The 22,902-nt window shown below is 36.8% G+C and overlaps 2 protein-coding genes across 2 annotated transcripts in view; one reads left to right on the top strand and one right to left on the bottom strand.

Moving 5' to 3' along the window:
* The window catches only part of Sema1a (semaphorin 1a), a 233,220-nt gene that overhangs the window by 107,633 nt on the left and 102,685 nt on the right, over window positions 1-22,902 (top strand). The gene's annotated exons all lie outside the window — the stretch shown is intronic.
* LOC108016348 (bomanin Short 3) lies at window positions 11,476-11,794 on the bottom strand. Its single transcript, XM_017082985.3, has 2 exons — window positions 11,720-11,794; window positions 11,476-11,656 (listed from the first exon to the last, which is right to left on the bottom strand). Exons 1-2 carry the CDS (start codon window positions 11,769-11,771, stop codon window positions 11,583-11,585), a joined length of 126 nt encoding a protein of 41 aa, XP_016938474.1. The 5' UTR covers window positions 11,772-11,794; the 3' UTR covers window positions 11,476-11,582.

Here is a 22,902-nt window from a genome sequence, read left to right as displayed (position 1 = left end):
TACGTGCTATATATATAGCGACATATGCCGATGAATGGGTTAATATGCTAATCACGATATCTTTGCCTAAATTATATAAATACAATAAAGTTATAGCAAAACGTTTTTTAAACCAATTTTTGTCTATTTTTATACCCGTTACTCGTAGAGTAAAAGGGTATACTAGATTCGTCGGAAAGTATGTAACAGGCAGAAGGAAGCGTTTCCGACCCCATAAAGTATATATATTCTTGATCAGGATCACTAGCCGAGTCGATCTAGCCATGTCCGTCTGTCCGTCTGTCTGTCCGGATGAACGCTGAGATCTCGGAAACTATGGGAGCTAGGCTAGTGAGATTTGGCGTGCAGATTCCTGAGCTTCATACGCAGCGCATGTTTGTTTCAGTAGAGTTCCAAGCCCACTCTAACGCCCACAAACCGCCCAAAACTGTGGCTCCTACAGTTTTGATGCTAGAATAAAAATGTAATGTTCTCATCAATACCTATCGATTGACCCAAAAAAAAGTTTGCCACGCCCACTCTAACGCCCATAAACCGCCCACAATCTTCAAAAAATCGTAGATATGAACGTGGATATCTCGGAAACTATCAAAGATAGAGAATTGGGATATCAGATTTAGATTTACGCGAATATGCCACGCCCACTCTAACTCTGTATACCGCCGGTAGGTGGCGCATTTTAATCTCGCTTTGCTACTTGCATATCTCTATTTAGCTGAGTAACGGGTATCTGATAGTCGAGGTACTCGACTATAGCGTTCTTCCTTGTTTTAAAATTGGCTCGAACGATTTCCTTATAAATTTTAAACTATTTAGCCTTTGAGATTTTACCGTTCAGAATATATCAGCGATAAAAAGTGCTAGTATATCATAGATGTTTTTATGATTATCAATACATATCCTAACATTATTAAATCTGACCTTTCATTAAAATATAATGAGCATAGCCGCTAGGTGGCACTAGTTCTCTCTTTTTTTATAATTTCCTTTTTGCAAACACATTATGGTCTTTTTTACTACTCTCGAGAAATTAAACAATGACAGGGCATTATTAAGTTTATATATATATGGACTTCTGGGTGTGCATTTAGACGTAAGAAAAATAAAGCGAATTTTCATTATTCGATATAAGAGATAAGAAGAGATTTACAAATTAAAATTTTGTCAAGAGAAATACTTGTAAACAAATCTGTGCATTAAATTATTTTAAATCGTAAATGGTTTACATTGAATATCTTAAATTTCTTGAATTATTTACCAAATCAAGCCAAATGTCAAGAAATTTCTGCAACTTACGAGAACGCATGTAGCTATCTTAACATCTTCACATCACTGTGAGCCGCAACTTTTAAACCAGATAGCAAATTTAATTTAAAGGTCAATCGAAATTCAGTTGAACAAGAAGAACAATATTTATCCAAGGAGATATCACTAATGGGTGGGTTGCAGCATTGCAACCATTTGGTAGCACACCACCACAGCAACACCGACACAGAAACACCAGCAACTTTATGGCTGATTTGTAGCATGCAGTAAGCAATAATTCAATGTTATATGGAGGGGTTGATACAGGGAATGGGAAAAGCCACGATGGCGCAAAGGAGACAAAGGCCTTCATTGCTGGAATATTCCAACACCTTCGACAACGTCGCTGCGGAATGGCCGCGTGGTCAGGGACTGGGAGTTAGGAGGGCGTGGTGGTCAGTGTTGCCAACTTTTTTCTCGAACATAGCTGTTTTTGACGGGAAGATCAATCAAAAAAATCAAACAAAATTTTTAAAAGCCCTCCTCCATCGTCTTTACCGGTAAAATGACAAAAACAAATTTAAGAAATTACTGTTTTATTCTTTTGAGCATACTTTTGTTCTGTGGGTATACTCAAAGAAGAATCTAAAAAAAGGACTCAAAATATTTTAAAACCCACTATTCCCACGCCAGCTTTTTAATATTTTTAACCAAATGACCCTAAAAAACCGCTTTGACGGGAAAAAAGCGACTCTGGCAACACTGCTGGCTGAGCAGGCGCCTGCTGTTTGCAAGTGCAATTCATCTGGGCTGCCAATCTGTCCCTGCTGCCAGTCTGTCCCTTAGCCTGTCACTCATCCTACCCGCAACGGCAACATAAGGATATAAAGATCCAGTACATAAGGATTCGTGGGATGAGGAGTAGACAGAGTCACATACCTTCTTCTTAAATGCAGTCGGTTGCACCTTTGAAGCGTGTCTGTGATGCACCACCAACAGCATCAACACAAATAAATTTGCATAGTCAGCTGCATTTTATTTAGAGATGGTAAATGAATAAAATGCATAAGCGATATATTTTCCAAACTCACTATTCCAGACGGAGGAAATATTATCATTGCACTCTGCCAAAAATTCACATCAAGCTATCAGGAATAATTAACGTATACAACTAGAGCAAGAGAAATCGCTACTAAACTCAGCTAAAGGGAGTGCCAGATTGCACACCACACAAAAGCGACACCTATCGTTCATTCCTATTCCCTTAACACGCCACCTAGGTATCACGGTATGTTGCGTGTAAGTGAAGTCTCATAAATAGACGATTTGCTGTTTGAATATATCTATGTCCCTCTCGCACCCTGTTTTGCTAATTATTTAGTAATAATTATTTTGCTAGTTATTTAATATTGTTTGGTTATAACTTTTTATACCCTTGCAGAGGGTATAATGATTTCACCCAGAAGATTGCAACGCAAACGATCACATAAAGTATACAAATTCATGATCAGCATCACAAGACGGGTCGATCTAGTCATGCCCGTCTTTCCTTCTGACCGTCTGTCCGTGTGAGCGCTGTGGTCTTGGAAACTTTACGAGCTGGAGAGTTGGGACTTCAGATTAAGATTCCTTAAACTGTGCTTAAGTGCTAGAAAAAAATGTTTACCCGAAATGTATTGTTCTCGTCAATACCTATCGATTTCTCAAAAAAAAATGTGCACTCTAACGACCATAAATCGCCGACAACTTTAGAAAATCGTCCATATAAATGCTGATACTTTGAAAAATATCAAAGATACAGAGATGTAATTTCATATTAAGATTCCTTAGCAAGCAGTGTCTTGTATAGTTATAAGTTTGTGGAGCGCAGTCTTCCAATTTTCAACGATCCTTCTGCCTTCTGCCTTTGCTAAGCTAAGCGGCTGGATCTAAACAACCAGGATTTGTAAATTCTTATACGATGAATGGTGTGGGGTACCTAAAACAGCACATGAAAGAAAATATTGGTCAAGCCCAGATTCTGGATTGGTGGTAGTGTTACTTTGAATTAAAACCACGCTACATCGATGCGAATGCGACTAATCTATGATGCTTTTTTTACACCAAAGAAATGGAAATATTCATGCTGGGAAGGGCGCAGGGGTAGGTTATATTCATATTCGGCAGACTGAAGCGTTATTTCTAATTCATGTCCCCTGTAAAAAATAGTTTTAAAGAACTCTCTTTGTTTTTAAAACCAAACCATCTCTAACACTCAGCGTCATATAGATAAATATACCTTGCATTTTTTACATTTGTAATCTTGATCTCTGTGTTTATTTATATGCGCTTGCCAACATTGCAATTTGTTCTGCATTCTGCTCCCTTTTTTCTTTTAATCATCCCTTATGGTAATCCTATTTCTATTTGCCTGTGAAAAGACTTTTCAACTTCACCTTGTGTTGCATTGCGTTTTGTCATTGCCATTATAATTGATAGCAAAATAATTTTGTACTGTCGCTGTTGCAGTCTCAGTATCTGTCTCTTTCTCGGTCTCCCTCCTGGATTTTATGTAAATTTTTCGTGCAAATTGCTTTTAATGCATTTTGAATGCAATTTGTGTTTTGTATGCTGGAACTGGAGTGGCGCACACAAAAAGTCGTAATTGAAACTGAAAGATTTTAATTTAATTTGAGTTTCTGTTTCTCTTATCGCAGTCTGACTCTGTTGTTGTGTTTGCCCTTCGAGAGGAGGGTTCTGTACTTTGTATTCCGAATTCCCCGCTCTCAGTTTTGAGTTCTGTGTATTTTTAGCTCTGTTTGCCAGCATCATCAGCCAGAAATCCATGCGGGACGTTACTTTCTTCTGCCTGTCTGCAGTTCTGGCTGCCTGCATTTGGCTGGAGCTTTCATTGAATTGATTTAGATAAAATCACCGTGCGTCTGGGGTCGCGTGTATATATTTTTGTTGATTGCTTAACGTCCTTGTGTATGCAACTTCATTATGCTGCCCAAAATGCGGCATCAATTGGCGGCATGTTGGCTCATCATAGACACATTTAGGTGTTTTGTGGCACCCTCCGTTCCTCCCCGAAGATTTGGGGTTGACATCAAACGAGCATGTAAGTGTGGGCCTGGTATCGAAATTTATGGGATGCACTCCATGAGGCATATAAATCTCAATCTGGCACTGCAAATGGTGCGGTTTCGGGGCCTCGGGCTTGTGCGATAGGACAGTAATACGATTTTAACTTCATTGATTTGCTCATCAAGTAATTAGCTGTATTTTAATTTGTTTTTTGGTTGCTTATATTACACCAGTTTACAAAAGAAAATTGATGAAATACGCCTTTCAGGAAACCTTTGTTTTCCGGTAAGATACATCTCCCTGATTAAGAAAAGGGCACTTAAAATTTTTTCTATGGTACCAATTTTTTTTAAAGTGTAAAAAACGTTTTTAGCACTTTTTTATTTTCTAACTCGAGTTGCGATAAACCGAATTCGGTCATTAAGGACTCATTTTACAGGTAATAGAATGCCCTTTAACTTTCTTATACACATCATTAAGTTCCATTCATTAGTTCAAAAGCTACACTTCGTCAAAGTTGAAAAATTTGGAAAAAAATCAAAAACGCTGGCATAAATGGCTTCTTTAAAAATACACGCGTAAAAACCGAAATTAGTTTTATGTTTTTTTCTTGATGGCTGAACCATAACGGAGAATATGCGCCATAGATCACGACAATCCGTTGGTAAATCGATTTTTAACAGATTTTTAAACGTATATACCCAAGTTCATTATTCGGGAGCAGCGGCCGTTAAACGTTATTTTAAATTTTCAGTGTTGGGGAACGTAAGAATTTGGTGCAAGTTGTTATGCATAACGTCAGTTTCTTTGCTATAGCGCTGGGCAAGCTAAAGAGTATGCGATTGCAGTTACGAGGAAGCCATTTTCATATATTTTTAGCAAGGAAACTGACGTTATGCATAACAACTTGCACCAAATTCTTACGTTCCCCAACACTGAAAATTTAAAATAACGTTTAACGGCCGCTGCTCCCGAATAATGAACTTGGGTATATACGTTTAAAAATCTGTTAAAAATCGATTTACCAACGGATTGTCGTGATCTATGGCGCATATTCTCCGTTATGGTTCAGCCATCAAGAAAAAAACATAAAACTAATTTCGGTTTTTACGCGTGTATTTTTAAAGAAGCCATTTATGCCAGCGTTTTTGATTTTTTTCCAAATTTTTCAACTTTGACGAAGTGTAGCTTTTGAACTAATGAATGGAACTTAATGATGTGTATAAGAAAGTTAAAGGGCATTCTATTACCTGTAAAATGAGTCCTTAATGACCGAATTCGGTTTATCACAACTCAAGTTATAAAATAAAAAAGTGCAAAAAACGTTTTTTACACTTTAAAAAAAATTGGTACCATAGAAAAAATTTTAAGTGCCCTTTTCTTAATCAGGGAGATGTATCTTACCGGAAAACAAAGGTTTCCTGAAAGGCGTATTTCATCAATTTTTTTTTGTAAACTGGTGTTATTATTCTTTTGTTATTAAGACCAGTATTTAACACAGATTTTCACTTTTGTATTGTATTGTTTTTTTAAGGTTTTATTTTATTTTTGTTCTTTAAAAGTGCTTAAGTGCTCTTAATTATACTTCCCCCTGAAAACGAGGAAATCGCAATAAAAAAGGATTACAAATTGCAAAAACTGATAATCTCATTAAATGCGGTCAGGGAAACAAATATACAATTCAATCGACTCTAAATTTGTATAAAAATATGTTGGTCGCTGCGAGAATAAAACACACTACCGCTCGGTTTGTAGTCCGCTCTACTATAAGGTGGTTTCAGATATTTTTTTGTTTTACAAAATATGACTAAAACTGATTACATGTTGATGTCATCAGCTTTAAAAAAGTCGCCCTAACCAAAAAACCAATAAACCATTTTACGACCATTTGTCGTGTTTATATAAAAACAAGGAAAAACGCTATAGTCGAGTACCTCGACTATCAGATACCCGTTACTCAGCTAAATAGAGATATGCAAGTAGCAAAGCGAGATTAAAATGCGCCACCTACCGGCGGTATACAGATTTAAGCGTTATGGGCGTTAGAGTGGGCGTGGCAAATTTTTTTTTTGACCAATCGATAGGTATTGACGAGACCAATACATTTCAGTTAAATTTTTTTATCTAGCATAAAAATTGTGGGCGTCACAGGTTTTCGCGGTTTGTGGGCGTTAGAGTGGGCGTGGCATATTCGCGTGTCAAACTTGCGCTGCGTATAAGGCTACGGAATCTAAATTTTTTGAAGTTTGTGGGCGGTTTATGGGCGTTAGGGTGGGGGTGGCAAACTTTTTTTGGGTCAATCGATAGGTATTGATGAGAACATTACATTTCAGTTAAAATTTTTATTCTAGCATCAAAACTGTAGGAGCCACAGTTTTGGGCGGTTTGTGTTAGAGTGGGCGTGGCACTCTACTGAAACAAACTTGCGCTGCGTAAGAAGCTCAGGAATCTTCACGCCAAATCTTAATAGCCTAGCTCTTATAGTTTCCGAGATCTCAGCGTTCATCCGGACGGACAGACAGACGGACGGACGGACATGGCTAGATCGACTCGGCTAGTGATCCTGATCAAGAATATATATACTTTATGGGGTCGGAAACGCTTCCTTCTGCCTGTTACATACTTTCCGACGAATCTAGTACACCCTTTTACTCTACGAGTGACGGGTATAAAAATTATGAATACAATTGATTAATAAGATTTCTTTAATCCGCGTTAACTATTAGGGTATTTTTACTATACAGGGGTGGCCAAAAGTACTTACACAAACCAAAAGTAAACAAGGAAGAACGCTATAGTCGAGTACCTCGGCTTATCAGATACCCGTTACTCAGCTAAAGGGACCAGAGGGAAATGGAGATATGCAAGCAGCAAAGCGAGATTAAAATGCGCCACCTAACCGGCGGTAGACAGATTTAAGCGTTAAGGGCGTTAGAGTGGGCGTGGCAAATTTTTGGATTGAATCAATGGATAGGTATTGACGAGACCAATACATTTTAGCTAAAATTTTTTATCCAGCATGAAAATTGTGGGCGTCACAGGTTTGGGCGGTTTGTAAGCTTTAAAGTGGGCGTGGCAAACTTTTTTTATCAATCGATAGGTATTGATGAGAACAATACATTTCAGTTAAAATTTTTTTTCTATCATCAAAACTGTAGCCACAGTTTTGGGCGGCTAATGGGCGTTAGAGTGGGCGTGGCACTCTGCTGAAACAAACTTGTGCTGCGTAAGAAGCTCAGGAATCTGCACGCCAAATCTCAATAGCCTAGCTCTTATAGTTTCCGTGATCTCAGCGTTCATCCGGACAGACGGACAGACGGACTTGGCTAGATCGACTCGGCTAGTGATCCTGATCAAGACTATATAAACTTTATGGGGTCGGAAACGCTTCCTTCTGCCTGTTACATACTTTCCGACGAATCTAGTATACCCTTTTACACTACGAGTATCGTGTATAAATATACTTAAAATCTAAACTTACTTCATGTACATTTTTTATATTCCGTTTGAATGATACAATACTTCTTAACCCATCCAGTACTTATTAAAAATGAAAATTTTTTGTGAAATTATGAGTACATTTAACTTTTGTTTTGTGTAAATACTTTTGACCACCCCTGGATTATATTATTATATTACATTATATTATAGAGTAATAATGTAATAAGCAATCAAATAATAATTGCGCCCTTCTAACCTTTAAGTAGAAGCAATTATCTTAACCAAATTAATTTTAAGCTTATAGAGTTAATTTTTGAACTGTTTTGCAACAGGAATTATTTTAAGGGAAATCAAAAACATTTTCTAGCCTGTCCAGTGTCTTTGTTGAAACTAATGAGAAACTTACTTTAACTGACCACCAAATAGTGGTAAACAGAGGTTGCTTACAATTTTTAAATCCCACCCATTAAGACCCACCTAAGTGTTGATATCTGGAGTTTGGACGACCTTTTATAACATGCAAATGAACAGACAATTTTGGGACCATATCCTTTAGCCAACTAACAATTTAATTATGAACATACTCAGGCTCTGCTCCCGACTTCCACTCCCTCTTTGAATTCAAGGACGAATTATAGCCATAAAGTTTGTGTGACCAGGATCTCCCGAGCCATTTCCCTGTGGGATAAACTAAGAGCTCATTAATGTCACATTCATGGCAACTCCGGAAAGAGCATAAAATGAGCAAAAGTTCTGTCAGAGTATCCCCTAAACTGGGACCGAACTCCATTTAAATTGGGTACAGTACAAGTTGTTGGGTACGTGTCTATGCGTGTGTTCCAGACCGGTTGTGGGCCTGTAGGGCAATTAACGTAGCACCTCACACTCTAAAAGGTGCAGTAAAATAATCAAAATTAGCCAACAATTTACCACCGTTTTTGGTCTTTTGGGGTGCAATTAGTTTTCAGAAATATTTTTGCTTTTCGGGCATTTTATACTAAACGACTAAATAAATAAAATAATGGGATGTACTTATTATATAAACACATATATATATATTACTTATTTAACATAATTTTTTTTTAACTAATGAAATTACAAAATAATTACATATGTCACTTGCTTGACTTTCAATAAACTTACTTGACTTGTTTTTAAAATGCAGAGACGGTCAGACAACAATACCCTAAAGCTCCCATTAAAATGATAGAAAAATTAAAAGAACAAAAAATTATAGCTTCGTTGTTTTTGATCATATGCTCTGTAGTTATTATACATTTTTTAAACACTCATATACGGTTTCTGTATAAAATTCGTATGGTTTTGAATTGCATTATGTTGTTTAACTTAAAGGGCTGGCCGAAGTGAGCTTCCTTACTTAATTGATGTAATGTATTCAATCATAAAATGTGAAAATATATGTATTTTGTATGTATGAAAAAAAGGGCATTCAAAATCATTTCATATTTCCCGCAAAAAAGGTCTGAGCCGCCTTTGAGGTCCCGTCATTCCGGACTCCGTTGTCCTGTGGATGAATTTATGTTTACCCGTCCCTCTAATTAAATTTAGTATGCATATTGCCAAGGCATTTGAAGTGGCCAGACACGGTTCTAAGTTCAAAGGGGAAAGAGAAACAGAGGGCTATATAGAGAGAGAAGGAGACGCATAGCTTGCGGTTGGTCTGGCTGTATATCGGTAATAAATTTGATTAGTAGGATTTAAGGGCCGGGCCAACGTTCAAGTGCTTCTTGGTGCAGTAAATTTTATGCTAAACAGCAGTGGAAAAGGGTTGGAAAAGGCGGGTTGGTCAAAGGAGGTTTGTGGTATGGTGTTCTAAAGTTTTCTTTGCGGAAGCTTGTTTTGTTTGACTTTTCACCTGTCGTTTTTAGTTTTTTGTCTTTAACGTTGAACGAGTTGTTACAATAAAAGGTATATAGCATATTCTAGGGAGTTTTTCTATATACTTTACAATACGCTAAGGTCCGTACAAAAAGGAAATCCTAATTATACAAAAACAGAAGGGATGAAAACATTGTGATCCATATGCAAGGTATACACATTTTCCTGTAAGTTGTGCAACTGTACCTTCCATTCGGTTTTCACAGGCTGCCGAAAGGTATGCAGCACTTGATCATTACTATTATTATCGGGTCTTGGAGTTCCAAAGAAACCAGATAAAAATAGCCAAAATGATGCCGAGGCCCAGGGACCGAGATTATGCGATGAAGGACCCCCACTTAAGATGGCCAAGCTATTTTCCCCCGATTCTATACTCCCCGCTCTTCATCCTTTGCCTTTCTGCGGCTTTCATCCACACAGCATGCTGCCATTTTGCTGGCTGTCGAAAGCTCAAAATGAAATGAAACTCAACGTCCTAACTTCTGACACTCCCACAAACGCAAACCACACTGTGAAAAAATATTCCTCCTTTTCGGCTGTTATTCAAAATCACTTTCCTTTGCAGTCAAAAAATGTTAGACAAAACAATGCATAAAAACATTCTGAAAAGAAAATTTAAACAAATAAACATGTTCATTGTACAATATTCTGTTAGTAAATATAAATAAAGTCTAAAAAAATGTAACATTTATTAATATCAGTGCATGACAGCTCTTCAGTTAAATTATGCGCATTGGTCTTCTTTGGGCTCCGAAATTTTTACGTCCTCTAGCTCATGTTGACTGATGATGATTCCCCCCATCATCACGGCTTCCTTTGGGACTCTGTGGCAAAAGTAAAAAATTCTATTTGCTTGCTAAAAAAATGGGAGACCAAAAAATGCATTTTGATTATTGGCGCTGCTGGGAGATCTATGTATGTATGTGTTTTCTAGATTACAGGGTGAATCAATTAAAGTGATTGATAAATTCAACAATTTTTAAAAAAGAAGAAAACTGAAGAAATTCTCATTACTAATATTTTAATTTAAGCTTAGCTTAATGGACTTTTGAAGAACTCGTGTTTAAATAAAACTATGACGAATTTCTTTCCGACATATCTTAAATTGGCATTTATGACTCGTACTATGAAAATTTACTTAAAGAAACCGCATATTTAATCTACGTACACTCAATTGTTTTGACCTAATATTGGATTATTAACCGTCGGAATAAAAAACTTTAAGTTTGTTAGAAATATGGCAATTAACTTAATTTTATTTTTATTTATTGCAATTTACGTCGACGAAGAAATTAAAACAGATAAAATTATCCAGTACGCAAAGTCTTTAATGAGAATGCCGTATTGATTAAATGTAAACGAAGGCTTTAAAAAGCACCATGTTTTCAGTTATGGGAAAATGCTAACAACTCAATGCATATAGCAGACGGAAAATGGAAAAATCTGCACCGATAAACATTGAAGTTGGGGTGATGTGTCACAGGCGCATTAACATAATAGTAATGTGCATATATAATGAACATTATGTTCCTTAATCCAGACAATAAAGCACCCAACAATGCGGCAACAGCAAATGAATGAAATTATGCAAAAATTTTACAACAAATCAATGAACTGAATTCGAAGGCCCGCATTCCCAGCCAATCAGCAATCCGTTTGGACCGTGAATAATAATGAAATAACGCCAAACAGTTCCAGGCATTAATGAAATTATATGTTAATGTTCCGACGACAGATTTTCATTTGAGTGTATACGAATACGGGATTAGGTCAGAGACTTAATCGAAATTTGTATTACAACAGTTAAACAGATGAGCGTAGGAATTCAGTATTTCTAGAAGTCCAATCAAAAATTGATAAGAAATTATTTATTGATCTTTTTATATGTCCATCTTAGCAGCCGAAGAGCGTTCCGTTAATGGATTTCCGTCTCATTTTCCGCCATGGACATTGCAGACACGACAATCTCCATTGATAATGACATTACCCGGGTTCAGAGGGGTGGCTAATGGGATAGTTATTATTATTATTAGCTTGATATAACCCACTTAATAAAGGCCATACTTACCGTTGGTCAGAGCCAAAAGGCCGAGAAGGAAGGCAGCCGAAAGGAATTTCATCTTTGAAGTAGCTACAACCAAAGGCCAATTCAACTGATGACTCTACAGAACGTCCGTCCGTGCTTTTATACTTTTCCAATCTGCCTCGATCGTTTGTTATCAGTGTTTTTGTTTTTGCGAATCGGGCAAAACCGTATTACTGATTTAACGTGTGGTATTGCCCTGAGATGAACGTGAAATTCCCACCGTCTCGGTTCTATGTCTCCTTGATTTCAGGTTTAATTAGCTGCACCTAATTGCACTTTAACTTGGCTGTATGCCTCTTCTGAAGAAATGTAGAACTCGTTTTTGCTAATCGCGTTTGATTGACGGCGTTTGGATATAAAGATACGTCACTACTCGTGCTGAATGTTTGTAAACAGGTTTTTCTTACGACGATTCCTCGAATTAAATTTGATTTGCATTTGTCAGACGGGATAGATTGATCCAATAATAAATATTTTAAAGAGACGCAAATAATTTAACTTTTATTATAAAAGTTTCAATAACTATTATTATAAATTTTAATTTTGAATGTCTCCACCAACAGTTGATTTTGGTTTTTATTTTAAAAGTCTTTTATAACAATTACACCAGTTTACAAAAAAAAATTGATGAAATACGCCTTTCAGGAAACCTTTGTTTTCCGGTAAGATACATCTCCCTGATTAAGAAAAGGGCACTTAAAATTTTTTCTATGGTACCAATTTTTTTTAAAGTGTAAAAAACGTTTTTCGCACTTTTTTATTTTATAACTCGAGTTGTGATAAACCGAATTCGGTCATTAAGGACTCATTTTACAGGTTATAGAATGCCCTTTAACTTTCTTATACACATCATTAAGTTCCATTCATTAGTTCAAAAGCTACACTTCGTCAAAGTTGAAAAATTTGGAAAAAAATCAAAAACGCTGGCATAAATGGCTTCTTTAAAAATACACGCGTAAAAACCGAAATTAGTTTTACGTTGTTTTCTTGATGGCTGAACCATAACGGAGAATATGCGCCATAGATCACGACAATCCGTTGGTAAATCGATTTTTAACAGATTTTTAAACGTATATACCCAAGTTCATTATTCGGGAGCAGCGGCCGTTAAACGTTATTTTAAATTTTCAGTGTTGGGGAACGTAAGAATTTGGTGCAAGTTGTTATGCATAACGTCAGTTTCCTTGCTAAAAATATATGAAAATGATTTCCTCGTAACTGCAATCGCATACTCTTTAGCTTGCCCAGCGCTAATAGCAAAGAAACTGACGTTATGCATAACAACTTGCACCAAATTCTTACGTTCCCCAGCACTGAAAATTTAAAATAACGTTTAACGGCCGCTGCTCCCGAATAATGAACTTGGGTATATACGTTTAAAAATCTGTTAAAAATCGATTTACCAACGGATTGTCGTGATCTATGGCGCATATTCTCCGTTATGGTTCAGCCATCAAGAAAACAACGTAAAACTAATTTCGGTTTTTACGCGTGTATTTTTAAAGAAGCCATTTATGCCAGCGTTTTTGATTTTTTTCCAAATTTTTCAACTTTGACGAAGTGTAGCTTTTGAACTAATGAATGGAACTTAATGATGTGTATAAGAAAGTTAAAGGGCATTCTATTACCTGTAAAATGAGTCCTTAATGACCGAATTCGGTTTATCACAACTCGAGTTATAAAATAAAAAAGTGCGAAAAACGTTTTTTACACTTTAAAAAAAATTGGTACCATAGAAAAAATTTTAAGTGCCCTTTTCTTAATCAGGGAGATGTATCTTACCGGAAAACAAAGGTTTCCTGAAAGGCGTATTTCATCAATTTTCTTTTGTAAACTGGTGTTATCAATGACTTTTAAAATAAAAATGATTAATAACACTAGTTTAAAAAAATTCATTTTTTTCTCGAGTTCAGATTTATAACTTATTTTTATAATTCTTATTCTTCTTATAATTCCCCTTGCATGCTAGTGTCACTCAAAAAATTCACAAATAAATATCTTTATGCATTTATATTTTAATTAAAACTTTAAATTAACATATAAAAAGCGAAACACAATTTTAAGAATTTTCAATCGTTGTTGGTGTTTCCTCCAGCTGTTTTCTCAGCTTTTCTACAAAAGGAATTGTATCAAGGATTGCGATCCCTTAGTCCACAAGCCCATTAAAAAAATTGTATTTTTGCGTGGCCTTTTAAATTAGGTTAAGACGAGCATGTTTTATTTTGTGTTATACGTTTTGAAGCGAAGATTACAATACGTGAATGTGAACACGTATGTTTCTAAATTCAGTAAATATAATGCGTTTCAGTTTCCAGTTGAGCTACATTTGGGATTTTGCGGGTAAAAGGTGTACTAGAAATAAGAAAACAATAAAGACAAAAGTTAGCGCACTGAAAATGTATATTTTTATAACTTGCACAGAAGGAGTATTTAACAGAACTTGCGGTAACAAAATCATTGGCATTATATCCAAAATCGATCGAGAATTATTACTTATTAAGTTAGTAAGATCACCCCTAGATTTTTTTATAATTTACTTCTAGTTTATGTTGAAATAAGTCGATTGTAAAACGTGCTACACTGTTTGATTGCTTTTATGATATTCACCATGTTGCATTTTCGCCTATCTCTTGTTCTTCGACGAACAGAACACAATACAGAATGACAGCTATAATAAGTTTCAAGATGTTGATGTTGAGGACTTTCATACTGAACTTTTTTAGTCGCCGACCAAAATTGAACTGAGGGGACTATAAATTGAATAAGTAATATATACCATTCCGTAGGAATGTGTTTTGCCACATAAATTCTCTTGAGAATCCTTTTCACCTACTTTCTTATCAACCTCATGCGGAAATAAATGCGATGAATTCTACAGAACCGCACGACTTATTATTTTACGTAGAGAATAGCGGTACTCGCCTGCGTCATACATCAGTTTTTATCGCACTTTGTAAAGGTCCCTGAAGGCCATAATTAAATATTATTCATAACTTGTATAGCGGGAAACTCTCTTTTTTTCTTGTATATTGACTCACATTTCTGATTCTGATAAAAAATTTTCAGTTATGAATTGCACTACTCAGAACCAACTTAAACACAGTACATTTCTCCATCTATGCACCTATGTATTGATATATATATATATACGCAAAGCCCAGCAAAAATGTAAAAGCATTGTTTTACAACCTTTTGGTTGCGCTTAATTTATCGAATTTTTTCTTTACCCCAGTTCCTTTGTATTACTGTGAACGCTTTCTGCAGTATGTACGAGTATGTCAAAAGCACATGTGCATACAAGTTATAATAGTTTTCGTTTTAGAAACTGAAAAAAGAAGGTTTTATGATTAGAAAATCGCAGTTGCTACCATTTGATTATAATGCTCTTGCCAACAGAAAACATAGCTTGAAACTGAAAGCAAGCATTTATAGCATACTTAAAAACTTAAGAAAAGCAACTCGAAATAATCTTTGTCAAAAACAATTAATTTGACATCCCCTGAGTCGTCCTGTACAGACTCCATTAGCTTAAGTCTATCAAATTGAAACGGGTAAGTTTTAATGCTTCTATTCAAAAATGCAACCAAAAATTATAAATGCTCTTATCAAACTGATAAAGCCATCTATAACGTTCTGAATATATGTGCCATGTGTGTATGTATATGGGGAATGCTGTTAGAGCTGTTTAATCAAATTACCAACCGGACGGCCCCAGACAATAAAGTTAATTAATTTACTGTGCATGGACTTGGATGTCGTGCGGTGGTTCTGGCAGACGCCTTGACAGAGGCTCTCGACGAGGTCCTGTCAGGACTCCAGAGGTGAGGTGCCTTGGCAGTAAATTAAATTTAATGGAAAATAGTTCGACGGGCCCTCCGACAAAGTGCAGTTAATAATTTCAGGCCAAGGCTCGACGGGCGATGGCTTAAATGTCTTGGCATCTGCTTAAGGACATACCAAGTATGCAAATCACGAACGAAATTCGATTATAAAATATTTATCTATTAATTTGTATTCCACCCACTCAATTGAAGTCAGACCACCAGTGTAATTCATAAATCAAAGCAAACCCTGTTAATGTTCAATTGTGTTAAGGGGCCTTTTCAAACATTGCTCGGCACTCTACATTGTATGTATGTAATCGCAGGCCATTTTTATGTAGCAATTTATGCCAATATAGTTATAACCTTTCTTGAACACAGAAAGACCGGCAACAATCCATTAGTGGGTTACTAACGGTACCCGTCCGTCATTTTGTGTCATAATTGCAAATCAATGTCCGACATTTGAAAAATGGCAGCCAAAACGGGATCCATTGATGTATGTCCAGTATAATACTGGCATTTTATTTTATGCATGCAACTGTTTCGTTATTATATACATATATTTATACATATATATTATATATATATATATTATATATATAATATTATATATATAATATATATATATTATATATATAATATATATATATATATTATAATATATATTTGTATACAATGCGTCTGCTCTTGCGTAATCAAGCTCATGATAAATCGTTGATTGAGTCTTTGCATGGCACCTCCGTTGCGAAAGCAGCAATCAAAAGTCACAATAAGAGTGATGCTAAAAAGCGCTTTTCGGGTGCCTATCTCGATTTATCCATCTTATTTTACACATTTGTGGGGTCCCAGAATGTTCAATTTATAACATTTATATCCGTTCCTAGTACAGTAAAAAAGTATACTAGACTCGTCGGAAAGTATGTAATGTAGAAGGAAGGCTTTTTGACCAAATATGTATATATATTCTTGATCATGATCACTTTCCAAGTCGATCTATGGGCGCTGAGATCCCAGAAACCATAAAAGCTAGAAAGTATGGATTTAACATGTAGATTTTTTATTCATGTTCAAATCAAACCACTCATTAAAAAAGTTATAAAAAAGTGTACAACCTTGGTTACAGGCTTTGTTGCTTGCATATCTCCATCTCCCTCGCTCTTCCCGCAACTATCAGCAATTGCTATTGGAATATTAAAGTTTGTTACGCAATATGCAAATCCTATCAATTTACTGAGTAGAAAATATATAAAGAATCAGTTTTCGACCCTATTCTTTTCAATTGGATGTAAATTGTAATGTTGTTTGTACTGCTACTGATTCGAAGTAAAATGAACTGAACATGTCTTTGAGCGTAGTTAATATTACTATTGAAAGTTGAAATAAACGTGAGAAGAAATATCTTTTCGATTACGTTTAAAAATTTTATCAATACTCCTCCAAAAATAATTAAAGATCAAAACAAGTGGTTTGCACATCTTCTTTGTCGTCCAAAAAATTAGTGAACTTAATTTCCAATTTTACACCTTGCTACCCGTCGATTTTTTGGTCTGTATACCATTAGTTGACATTTTATGTTATTATATAACTAATATTGACGGTTATTATACCCGTTACTCGTAGAGTAAAAGGGTATACTAGATTCGTCGGAAGGTATGTAACAGGCAGAAGGAAGCGTTTACGACCCCATAAAGTATATATATTCTTGATCAGGATCACTAGCCGAGTCGATCTAGCCATGTCCGTCTGTCCGTCTGTCCGGATGAACGCTGAGATCTCGGAAACTATAAGAGATTTGAGATTTGGCGTGCAGATTCCTGAGCTTCTTACGCAGAGCAAGTTTGTTTCAGCAATGTGCCACGCCCACTCTAACGCCCACAAACCGCCCAAGACTGTGGCTCGTACAGTTTTGATGCTAGAATAAAAATTTGAGCTGAAATGTATTGTTCTCATCAATACTTATCGGTTGACCCAAAAAAAAAGTTTGCCACGCCCACAAACCGCCTATCCTGTTACGCCCACAATTTTCATGCTAGATACAAAATTTTAACTGAAATGTATTGGTCTCGTCAATACCTATCAATTGATTCAAAAAAAATATGCCGCGCCCTCTTTAACGCCCATAACGCTTAAATCTGTCTACCGCCGGTTAGGTGGCGCATTTTAATCTCGCTTTGCTGCTTGCATATCTCCATTTCCCTTTGGTCCCTTTAGCTGAGTAACGGGTATCTGATAGTCGAGATACTCGACTATAGCGTTCTTTCTTGTTTTAAAATGTGTTTTCACATATTGGAGGGGACTTGGGCAGAGATTTCGTGAAAAAATGTAAATTTACAACCTAACAATGGCGGATCCAGAATTTGTTGGAGGTGGGGATATAAAAAATTTGTTGAGTATAAATCAAGAATGAAAAATGACGATGCAAAATGTCGAAGCGTTTTTAAACCCGTGTTATCGGAGCAGAAGAGAACATAAATAAAGTAAATTAGGGTGACGTTATTACAGATAAATTTCCAACAATAATGTAGCACTCAAGAACTATGATAAAAGCACTCAAAACAATGGCAGATGAACACGAGAGGACTGAAGAGTGACACTCGTCCTTGGTACATTGACGGCAAAACTATGAGTGACTACCCTTGACTAACTTGGGTATTAGAATGACTCCTCCAAACCTTCCAATGATGTGCAGACAAAAATATTTGGTGAAATATGGCACAGAAAGTGGGAGCCCAAAGAGCGAATGACAAATGCGAGAAGTGAAGTGGTCTGTTCGTTTCTGGTTCTGTGGTCAATGTGCAGCGCATGAGCCTAAACGAAAACTGTTAACCCGATATGCTGGACGGGCTGAGCGGGGACAAGAACATCATTGTGCAGTTGTTAGGTGACTCACAGCCGGCGAAGCGACAGGAGCCAGATTTCTCCTTGTCTGGTGTCCATCTGCCGGCAGACAACAAGTTTTTCGGCTTTGCACTCGAATGAACCGCAACCCAGCACCATGGAACAGCAACTGATGCAAGTACGACTAAACTATACTCCAATCCAAAGGTGTTGTGGGTTTCTTCAGTTTTTGGTACTAAGACCTTTAATAAGTCGGCTGCTTCAGGAGAACCTGGTAGCTGTATTATTATTCATTATACCCGTTATTCGTAGAGTAAAAGGGTATACTAGATTCGTCGGAAGGTATGTAACAGGCAGAAGGAAGCGTTTACGACCCCATAAAGTATATATATTCTTGATCATGATCACTATCCGAGTCGATCTAGCCATGTCCGTCTCTCCGTCTGTCTGTCCGGATGAACGTTGAGATCCTGGAAACTATAAGAGCTAGGCTATTGAGATTTGGCGTGCAGATTCCTGAGCTTCTTACGCAGCGCAAGTTTGTTTCAGCAGAGTGCCACGCCCACTCTAACGCCCCCAAACCTGTGCGCACAATTTTCATGCTAGATACAAAATTTTAACTGAAATGTATTGGTCTCGTCAATACCTATCGATTGATTAAAAAAAATTTACCACGTTCATTCTAACGTGCATAACGCTTAAATCTGTCTACCACCGGTAGGTGGCGCATTTCAACCTCGCTTTGCTGCTTGAATACCTCTATTTCCCTTTTGTTCCTTTAGCTGAGTAACGGGTATCTGATAGTCGAGATACTCGACTATCGCGTTCTTCCTTGTTTATGTTGTAGCGAACGAAATGAATAGATGTTAGACATTTAATTCATTTATTTTTCGTTACAAATGCTTATATCAGAATTTGTATACGTAGTCTACTATTTACTTTAAAAGTAGAAAAAAGTCTACATTTTGTTATTTTTAGAAAAGCCATAAATTATATTACTAATTTCAGCCAACACATACAATTTTGTGAAATTACCTAATATTTATGACATGACCTAATTTGTACAATAAGCCTTAAAAAGATGCCTATTATTTCCTCGAGTACAATATACCCATTTACTATAAGAGTAACGGGTACAAAACGGTTTTTTAATTGTATTTGTTTCTTCTATCTGGTTTAGGATTCTATAAAGCTTTGCATACTTTTTGGTGCCATTAAATTAGGTTTTGTAGAGCAAACCTGCAAAAATAAATGTAAATTAAGTGCTGTTTTGTACTTGCTGCTGAGTTACCAAGACTAATAATATTTCTGTTGCCAACAAGTTCTTATAACTTCCATTTGATGTTCAGTTACATATGGTTCCTGCTGCAAATCAATAAAAGCTGCATCGATGTAGCTAAAACAAGTTTAAATTCCTTGATTGCGTGCCATCTCAATTCCATTTTTATGATTATTTGGTTGGCAAGACACATCATATAAAAAGCACAGGACAAAAACAACCCAAAATGGCGAAACAATTTTTAAATGAAGGCGACCAAAAAAATAAACGAATTCCGCCGAAAAAAGATTTAAAAAAAATATATTTTCTGGCCTTATTAAAATTCCATGCAAACTCGTTTATGGTAACTACAGTGGGCGTTATTCCCACCCTTTTTTCACATCGATGTGCGAGTGTTCTTTGTGGCAACAATTGTTTCGACTGCGCAGCCAAAGAATGGAAAAAATAAGTGAAAACCTAGCGAAAAGTTATTTCATATGCGCCAGACAAAACAGTCGAGGAACAATCCAACCAGTCGATCCGAGGCAAGGACTTCTCCAAAGCAGGACTTTGGCAAAGGGGCTGCGGGTTGTGGACGGCCTGGTACACTCAAAGAAATCGTTTATAATCTTTCTCTCCAAATGAGTAATTCTTTTAAAAACCATGTCTCGGTTTTCTTGATTTCTTACGCCAAAATACCACTCTATTTCGACTTCGAAGTGTTTAAATAAAAAAGAATTTTACGCACTTGTCATAAGATATTTTGTTATCTCCTTATACTTGTTTTTAAAAACAGAATGAGGAATTGAAAATTGAAATAGGAATTACACATTTATAAATAATTACGTAGTGTTCGTACTTTTTATGATTCTCGGCCTTTTTTCTGAGTGCTGGGGGTGGCCCACGGAAACGATTGTATGTGGGCACGCGCGTGTTAAGCATATTTAGTTCATTTATTTAAAATTAGATTCTTTTTTGGAGCGACAACAAAGGAAATGCCTCCGAGGATGGCGAGTGGGGCTCGAAGGGGGACGGCGGGAAAAGCTCAAACTCTCGCCAAGGACGAGTGTCACCATTGATAAGAAGGACAGCTGCCACTGATGGCTGCTCTTTTGGGGTATTCTGCATACATTTTCAAATTATTCAGCATTTTTGCTTCCCCGTTTTTGCACAGTTTTTAAGAATTCTATTACGTAGCATATATGAGATAATTTTTTCCATTTGCTGATTAAAGTGGTCATGACAGGGGTGCTTTTACTGTACTTGTTCCTGTGCGTGTGTGAGGTTGTGGGTAAGATTTAAAAAGGGTTCAAATAACAATAACTGAAACTGCGCTTAAATTTTGTAAATTGTTTGATGTGAGCTTGGGTTACCAGCTTTCCCCTTTTTCAAGGTTTGTTTGGGCCTGTTTGAATGGTTCATTAAGTTAGCTGTGTGATGGGACTGAAAGTGTGGGTTCAGCAATAAAAATAAATAAATTATTTAATGCGCTTTGTTTGGTTCTGAGTTGTACAAATGTTTGCATGAATTTCGTTCATGGGTTCGAGAGCGTCTTTTAAGAGTAAGAAAAGAGTTTAAGGAACTACCATGCCAATTTTTTTATAATCCTAAAATAATCTTTACTCTGTAGCATTGTAGCTTAATTCAGCTGCAATCACCAGAGTACCTGCAACATTGTTGTGGCATGCAGCACATGTGTGCATTTCTCCAGAGGTTTGAATATAGCTTTTCGCCAAGATTTTTTGCGAACCTATATTTCTCTTCTTTTTTATTTCTTGTTGTTTCCTTTCATTTTTTCATCACTGTTGGCTAGGTACCCAAGGGAGGACTCTGCAGTGCGCTATGTTTCCAGCAAAATGAGCAGCGGCAGCATGTGCTGCATGCTAAATTATTTTCTTTTTTGTTTCCAGCATTTTTTTAAGAATCCATTTTTTGTGCCTTTTTTCCCGGCTGACTACTTGGCTCTTGTTGCTGGAGCTGGGGCCATTTTTTCCCGCACTGTTTGACCTTTTACGAAATCAGCCAAAAGTCGTTGAACGCTGCTTCCATTTTTTTCGACCTGCTTTTTGGGTGAGGCAGCTGTCAAATATTAGTTCTTGTTAGTGGATGGACGTCCGAGGACGACGGGACGGAATGGGCTGTGTGTACATGTTGTGACCAACATTGTTGGTCAACACACTCGAATAGGGGGCGAATGGGAGGGTGGTTTTCCTGCTGCCACTTGTTATAATTGTGTTTGCGTTTTTCAGTCGTTTTCCGCCTTTTTTCTTTTGTTGCACCGTTTTCCCTTGCTTCACATCTCTAGCTTGTTCGCAATGTCATAAAATTTTTGCTTGTTCAGCAGCATTCTTCTTTTGCTTACTCGACTGCTCTTCGGCCCCCCTTATCCTGATGGGATTCTATGTCTTCCTGGACGTCGTCTTTGGGTTTTTCCCGTTTTTGCGGTACTTACATTGCCCAGTTCATTTTGTTTGATACAGAAGGCAGAATTGAACAGATTGGTTTGGGTCATAAAGAAATTATAAGAAGGTGTTGTGCAGAAATAGAGCCCGACAGCAATTTCAATAAAACCCACCCACAAATCTATTTAAAAATATTCCATTTTTTAACTCCACTAGTTCAAACATATTCGAATTCGGAAATCATAGTATAGAAAAATGTCGTTGCGCTCTAACAATACTTCCCTTTTGTAGGGGGAAGCCATGGCATTTTTTTATCAATTAAATATTTGTTCCGCACCCCCTGTAAGACCGTTAAGTAAATTAAAAATGAGTAACAAAAAAAATAAAATGACTAGCCCCATCTAGTCTAGTAACTTTGACTTTTACCTTGCATAAGGTCCAGTTCAAGGCAAGGACAGGAAAAACTCTTCAAAAACACAGTCAGACATGTAACTATGCAAATCTCGATACAGCAAACCTGCACTCGTATCTAGACACAAGTTAAGTGTTTCAAGGCGGATCGGAGAAAAAGGGCAGTTGGGGCCATACCCTGGGCCATCCATCAAGTTAGTGTTCTGTGGCTGAACCAAAAACCATCCGTTGGCCATCCCCTGAACTTGGGTCTCAGCTTCAAAGTCCAGCGACCCATTCAATCACGCTATCGCGCCTCCTAAAGTACCACCTCTCCAAAAAACCGACCAATGGCGATTACGCAGCCGGATTTTCATTGCGAAAAACACTCAAAATGACGTAATCAACCACATTTTCGGCGTTGAGCTAGAGATGTAAGTTTTTACGTGATTC

Source organism: Drosophila suzukii, chromosome 2L (assembly GCF_043229965.1).
Source record: "Drosophila suzukii chromosome 2L, CBGP_Dsuzu_IsoJpt1.0, whole genome shotgun sequence".
Lineage (NCBI taxonomy): Eukaryota > Metazoa > Arthropoda > Insecta > Diptera > Drosophilidae > Drosophila > Drosophila suzukii.
This window is presented reverse-complemented; position numbering and strand designations above follow the sequence as displayed.

Coding starts and splice junctions, on each gene's coding strand:
- LOC108016348 (XM_017082985.3), bottom strand. CDS start 11,771: ATGAAATTCCTTTCGGCTGCCTTCCTTCTCGGCCTTTTGGCTCTGACC. Junction 11,657..11,719: donor CCTTTTGGCTCTGACCAACG/GTAAGTATGGCC, acceptor CTATCCCATTAG/CCACCCCTCTGAACCCGGGT.